Genomic DNA, 6,166 nt, shown 5'->3' with positions numbered 1-6,166 from the left:
TATTTTAAATCAAATAAAATACTAAGATATAATTCAATTTTATACCTTTTTCACCAAATATAATAATGTTGATTCCATCATATGAGGCAAAAGATTTGGAGCAACGGCAAACAATCAGTCTTTTCCTTTTCTTTATTTTCCTCCTTCCGATTCTAAATGCTAGCTTTGACAATTGATATGCCAATTCATAGTAAAAATACGGAAAAACCTCCACAAAATTATTTCTGGAGCTTGTTGAAGTTTAAAGACAGGTCTCTAAAATTTCCTTCTAAGAGTTGTATCTATGCCTCTACTACCACTAGAAATGAAGCAACACTACTAATGTGGTATCACCTTGAAAGTGAAGCAAAGATATCAAAACCGAGTCTTGACACTAACTCTGTGATGTCACTTAACTCAGCCTCATTACCTCACCAAAATAGAAAGTAGTTGTTGTTCTTGCCCTCACGCCTTTCCATGTTATGTTGGAAGCTGTAAGCAAAAGGAATCAATCAATCTCAACAATAATAACCACCTTCACACTGCTACTTTGGACTAACAAACCAAACACAATGGAAGAAAACCTTCCTTCCCCTTTCACTAACGTTGTTCCCAACTTATCGGAATCTGAGCTTCGGGAAACTGCCTACGAGATTCTGTTGGCAGCATGCCGGAGCTCAGGGCCAAACGCAGGGGATAGGAATGCGGTGGTGCAGAGGTCTCCGACATGGAAGAAGACGGTGGGTCTGAAAACAGTGTCGTCAAGGAGTACGCGGTCAGGGGCAAGGGGAGAGTTAATGAGAGTGCAGATGAGAGTTTCAGAGCTCACTGACACCATAATCAGGCGAGCCTTACTCAGAGTTGGTGCTGCAGGCCAGGTACCACTGTCACAGTTTATGCATCACAACATACTCAATGCTTTGCTTCATCTTGTAGTACATTTAATGTGTGCTTTTGGAATATTTACAGTCACAGAGTCACTCATATAAAAAACCAAGAATAAATTGTTGTAAATACTTCAAAAGCACGCATTACATGCACCAGAATGATCTAAAATTTCTCATCCAAACATTTTTTTACTGGGACTTTGTTTCGTGAAATAGCTTGGAAGACGCATGGTGTCTATGGTTATGCCGCTTGAGCTAATCCAACATGTTAGGCGTTCAGATTTTCCTAGTCAACAAGAATATGAGGCTTGGCTAAGGAGAAATTTGAAGGTTCTTGAAGCAGGAATCCTCTTGCACCCTCACTTGCCGTTGGTTGAGACACACACTGATGATATGGTGCACCTTAAGCGTATGATCAGTGCAAGTATTGAGAAGCCAATGGATCTTGGAAACAACAATGAATTAGTGCAAGCTCTCCGGAGTGTGGTTATGTCTCTTGCTTCCAGGTCATCTGATTGTTCTGTTCCCGAGACATTCCACTGGGCTGATGGCTTTCCTATAAACCTTAAGATCTACCAAACTCTAATAGAAGCATGTTTTGATAACAAAGAAGAAACCTGTGTGATAGAAGAAGTTGATGAAGTCATAGAGCTCATTAAGAAGACCTGGGTTGTGCTTGGAATGAACCAGATGCTGCATAATATTTGTTTTTCCTGGATTTTGTTTCATAAGTATGTTTCCACTGGCCAGCAAGTGGATAATGATTTGTTGTTTGCCTCAAGTAATCTATTAGCAGAAGCTGAGAAAGATCTCAAGTCCATGGAGGATCCTTTTCTCTCAAACACCTTGAGGTCCACACTGGGCTTGATGTTAAGTTGGTCAGAAAAAAGGCTCCTTGCTTACCATGATACTTTTTACATTGGTAATATTGGGACAATGCAAAGTGTCGTTTCTCTAGCTGTATCATCAGCAAATATATTGATGGGAGATACTTCTCTCAATAAGCGAAATATGATTAGTAAAGAAGCAGAAGTTTCTTGCACCAGAGTTGAAAATTACATCAGATCGTCACTGTTTGCTGTTTTCTCTCAGGCAAGTTCCACCATTCAACCTTCTTTAAAAGCATGAAATAGTGAAATTCCGTTTCTGACTAGTGTGTTTTTATGCAGAAATCGGAGAAACTAGACCCCAGCAAGTATGTATCCGAAAAACAGAATAAAGCCCTTCATGGCCTTTCTATCCTTGCACAAGATGTCAGTGAACTAGCTTCTTATGAGAAGGCAATGTTTAGTCCAATACTAAAGAGGTGGCATCCACTTGCAGCTGGTGTTGCTGTGGCTACCCTTCATTTGTGTTATGGGAATGAGTTGAAGCAATATGTGAGGAGTATAACAGAGTTGACACCTGATGCTGTAGAAGTGTTGTTGGCTGCTGACAAATTGGAGAAACATTTGGTACAGATAGCTGTTGAAGATTCAATTGACAGTGAAGATGGAGGGATATCCATTATAAGGGAGATGCACCCTTATGGGGCTGAAGCTATAATTTCCATTCTGGTCAAGTCATGGATAAATACCAAAGTGGATAGATTGCAGGAATTGATTAACACAAATCTGCAACAAGAGGCATGCCATCTTGTTACAAATATAATCTAATTAAAGTCAAATTAGTATTCTTTCTTTTTTATATTAACTTCTATATTTTTTTTATAAACAATGGTCTATTCTTGCAGGAATGGAAGCCTCATGCAAAGAAAGAAAGCATTGCTCTTTCCGCTGTTGAAGTCCTACGAATGATAGATGACACTCTGGAAGAGTTCTTTCTGCTGCCTATACCAACGCATGCAGTATTGCTTCCTGAATTAATCACTGGTCTTGACAACTCTCTGCAACAATACATTTTCAAGGCCAAATCTGGATGTGGTATATATTTGATGCATAGCATCAATTCATTCACCAAATTATAGTTATTCAAACCGCATGATGACCAGATTTTTCTTTGATATGAAATAATGATGATATGATCTGCAGGGAACCGCAATACTTTCATTCCAACTTTGCCACCTTTGACTCGGTGTTCTAGAGGGTCAAAATTTGATGTTATATTCAAGAGAAAAGAAAAGACACAATTGAAACAGAGTAGGAATTCACAGGTTGGTACTAAAAAGCACGAAAGCTCATTGGAGCTACCCCAGCTTTTTGTTCGCATCAATACCCTGCAACGCATGTCAATGGAATTGAAGGTTTTGCAGAGGAGGACAATGACTCGTTTACGGAGTTTCGCTTTCATTGAAGAAGATGATGCTAAGGCGGTATTCAATTTCAAGCTTTCTACGGCTGCTTCTATTGAAGGTGTCAACCAGCTCTCCGAGACCATAGCATACAAAATCATTTTCCGTGATCTGTGTCATGTTCTTTGGAATGGCCTTTACGTTGGTGAAGTTTCAGCAACAAGGATTGAACCTTTTCTTGAGGAACTTGAGCAGTACTTGGAGACTGTATCATCAACAGTGCAAGACAGAGCCAAAAGGCTTGTGACTACTAAGGTAATGGAGGCTGCTTTTGAAGGGTTCTTGTTGGTTTTGTTAGCCGGTGGTCCATCACGTAGTTTCTCCCTTGAAGATTCTGCTATGATAGAGGAAGACTTCAAGTGTCTAACTGATATGTTCTGGTCCAATGGGAATGGTTTACCTACTGAGTTGATAGAACAACTTTCCACTACCGTCAAAGATGTGCTTCCACTGCTTAGCATGGATACTGAGTACTTGATTCAGCAACTTGGTTTCACTATGGAAATGTGTGGACCTTTGGGCAAGTCTCAGCTCCAACCATTGCCTTCAACAACTGGTCAATGGAGTCCTACTGAACCAAGCACGCTATTGCGAGTTTTGTGTTATCGACACCATGACACAGCTTCCAAGTTCCTCAAAAAGAATTACAACTTGCCAACCAAAATCTAACTGCTCATAAATTAAACATGTATCAACTGTCTCTGTATAAATACTCTACCATCCAATAACTTAATGGAAGCAATAAATCTGCTATATCATACTTAGTTAAGTTTCAGTTTTTTTTTCAAAATTTAAATTACCATATTTTATTTTATAATGTCATCAATATTTCGGGGTAAAAAATGGACTTACAGTGGCTAACGTCTATGAACTGGCAAGTGACAACAGGGATTTTGTCTTTGAACCCCCTATGAAAATGCTTTGCATCCTTGATCCTTACGTTATATTTTACAATAAAGAAAAAAGAATTGAACGGTTTTCGTGGGTAGTAGGCTGAGTAGCTTGGTAAGGGGACAAAAGAGTTTATAATGTGCAACACGATTACTTATATTTAAGTTTAAAAGGGGTCGAAACACCAAAAAAAGGGAGATTATATAACAACTAGATTGATCATAGCATGTAAAGGGGTTCCATTACAACTTGCAAATTACAAGACCATGAATGCTTTGTTGTTACAAAATATCTGTAACATTACATTGCCAAAAGCTAATATTACCTAGCAATTGATCTCCTCTACGGTTCTCTGTATTATCAAACAAATGAGAACAAGCCTTTCCTGCACTCCAATTCACAATGGTATGGAATAGATCCATAATGTCATAAAACTTTACCATCTCCTCTTTCTATTTCTGGTCGGTCCTTGATGCCTGAAATATCACCATGAGTAAAGGCTTGAGAGTTAAATTCTTCAACTGCTGCAGCATTATTCTCTTGTCCTTCCAGACTCACTTCAAGCCCCTTATCTTCTCCAAATGTAACTTTATTGGCATTAATTTTTCCTAGCCTGATTCCCTGGCTAACTTTTGACATGTTATCTTCATGAGCTACTGTTTTAGTTTCATTACCATCAGGAGGGACACCGTTTTCATCATGGAAGCTTAAGACATCATCCATAGCCCCCTCAACCATGCTGTCCTGCGTCCTGGTGTCTTTGTCATCCTCCTTTGCCAAGAAATCTGAATCAGCATTTGGAGTTTCCTTGAGTTCTTCTTCTCCTCCTCCCTTCTTATTACTTGTAGCAACACCTTCTATCAGTATCTTTTGGTACTTGTCAATGACATGGTCTTTATGGTCCAACTTCCTTTCTATGAAAACCTTTCCAGATTCTTCAAGAGAAGAACCATTGTGTCCATTCCTGGATGATGGTTCCGTATGTTGACTTTCTAATTCATGTTCCACTTCATTTCCTCCATTTGTCCAATTGACAGATTCTTGTTCAGTATTATCATCATCTCTGCCATTACTTGACCCTTTATCTTCTACAGAATTTACATTTCGCAGACCGGGAAGAGCTCTTTCGTCCAGCCCTTTGCGCCCGAACAATACAGCTCCATATCCTAAAACATGCTGTGTTTGACCGCCGTAGTTCCCTGTCTTATTCATGGAATGCATGATTTGATATACCAACCAGGCACACACAACCAAAACTAGTATCACCTTCAATGTAAACTTCATGGTAGCCCCTCTTGGTCTCTGAGGGCTTCCAAAAGACTGATAACCCATTCCTGCAACATGTCAATATCAAAGATGTAAAATTGGAATTCAAACTCATTGATTGGAGCGTTAAGCACATAATAATAAGATGACTAATAAATGTAACAACAAATCAAGAGAGGATAAACCAACCAGTCCAAGTCCAACTTTAACTAGTAACACGTCATTTAGATAAAAAGAAAGTCCAATCACAGAAAGCTTATACAAGTATAACCGAACCTAGTATGGTATTTATGACTTATTAAGATGAATGAATACAAGATAATTTGCAATAGATCGATCATGAAATCCACTTGATGAAACTGAGGCTGAACCTAACCTCTTTCAGATTCAACTACCTCTCATTAAGAAATAAAGTCAACTATAAAGACGTGAACTTATTTAATTCATTCGCTTCAAGTCCCAAATATGATGTTCCACCAACAACTGAATTTCAGGGAAAACAAGAATTGCAAGAAATATTGATGGGGATGAACGTGATAATTGATTGTGATTGATGAGGGAGAGGATGCAACTATGGAAGAAAATGGCCTCATCTCCGGCAGGCTACTTCGATTTTGTTTTTTTCGTTATTTTTCCCTTTTTTTTTTATTTACGTCGTGCTGACCCTCGTTCTTTAAATGACCCTATCCTGAGGAGGACACCTGAAGGCAAGCCGGAATGGCCTCATCATCGGCAGGCTCCTCCGGGTTTTTTTTACTACGTGCTGACCCTTATTCTTTAAATGATGCTATCCCGAGGAGGACACCTAAAGGCGAGTCGTAATGGCCTCATCTTCGGCAGGCTCCTCCGGTTT

General features: G+C 39.2%; 2 protein-coding genes across 4 annotated transcripts; one reads left to right on the top strand and one right to left on the bottom strand.

Annotated features, from left to right (window-relative positions):
- On the top strand, nucleotides 349-3,931 carry LOC107630255. The gene is made up of 5 exons (XM_016333354.2): nucleotides 349-857; nucleotides 1,083-1,958; nucleotides 2,036-2,491; nucleotides 2,599-2,788; nucleotides 2,897-3,931. The coding sequence occupies exons 1-5, from the start codon at nucleotides 462-464 to the stop codon at nucleotides 3,823-3,825; spliced, it is 2,847 nt and encodes a 948-aa protein (XP_016188840.2). The 5' UTR covers nucleotides 349-461; the 3' UTR covers nucleotides 3,826-3,931.
- Nucleotides 4,270-5,897, bottom strand: LOC107634368. Of its 3 annotated transcripts, none has more exons than XM_021118707.1 (2): nucleotides 5,690-5,897; nucleotides 4,270-5,381 (listed from the first exon to the last, which is right to left on the bottom strand). In XM_021118707.1, the coding sequence occupies exon 2, from the start codon at nucleotides 5,377-5,379 to the stop codon at nucleotides 4,474-4,476; it is 906 nt and encodes a 301-aa protein (XP_020974366.1). In that variant the 5' UTR covers nucleotides 5,380-5,381; nucleotides 5,690-5,897; the 3' UTR covers nucleotides 4,270-4,473. The 3 variants fall into 3 exon arrangements, with proteins under 3 accessions (XP_020974366.1, XP_020974365.1, XP_016193371.1); XM_021118706.1 differs by having other exon boundaries at nucleotides 5,709-5,897; XM_016337885.2 differs by having other exon boundaries at nucleotides 5,503-5,896.

This window comes from Arachis ipaensis, chromosome B03, assembly GCF_000816755.2.
Source record: "Arachis ipaensis cultivar K30076 chromosome B03, Araip1.1, whole genome shotgun sequence".
Classification (NCBI taxonomy): Eukaryota; Viridiplantae; Streptophyta; class Magnoliopsida; order Fabales; family Fabaceae; genus Arachis; species Arachis ipaensis.
This window is presented reverse-complemented; position numbering and strand designations above follow the sequence as displayed.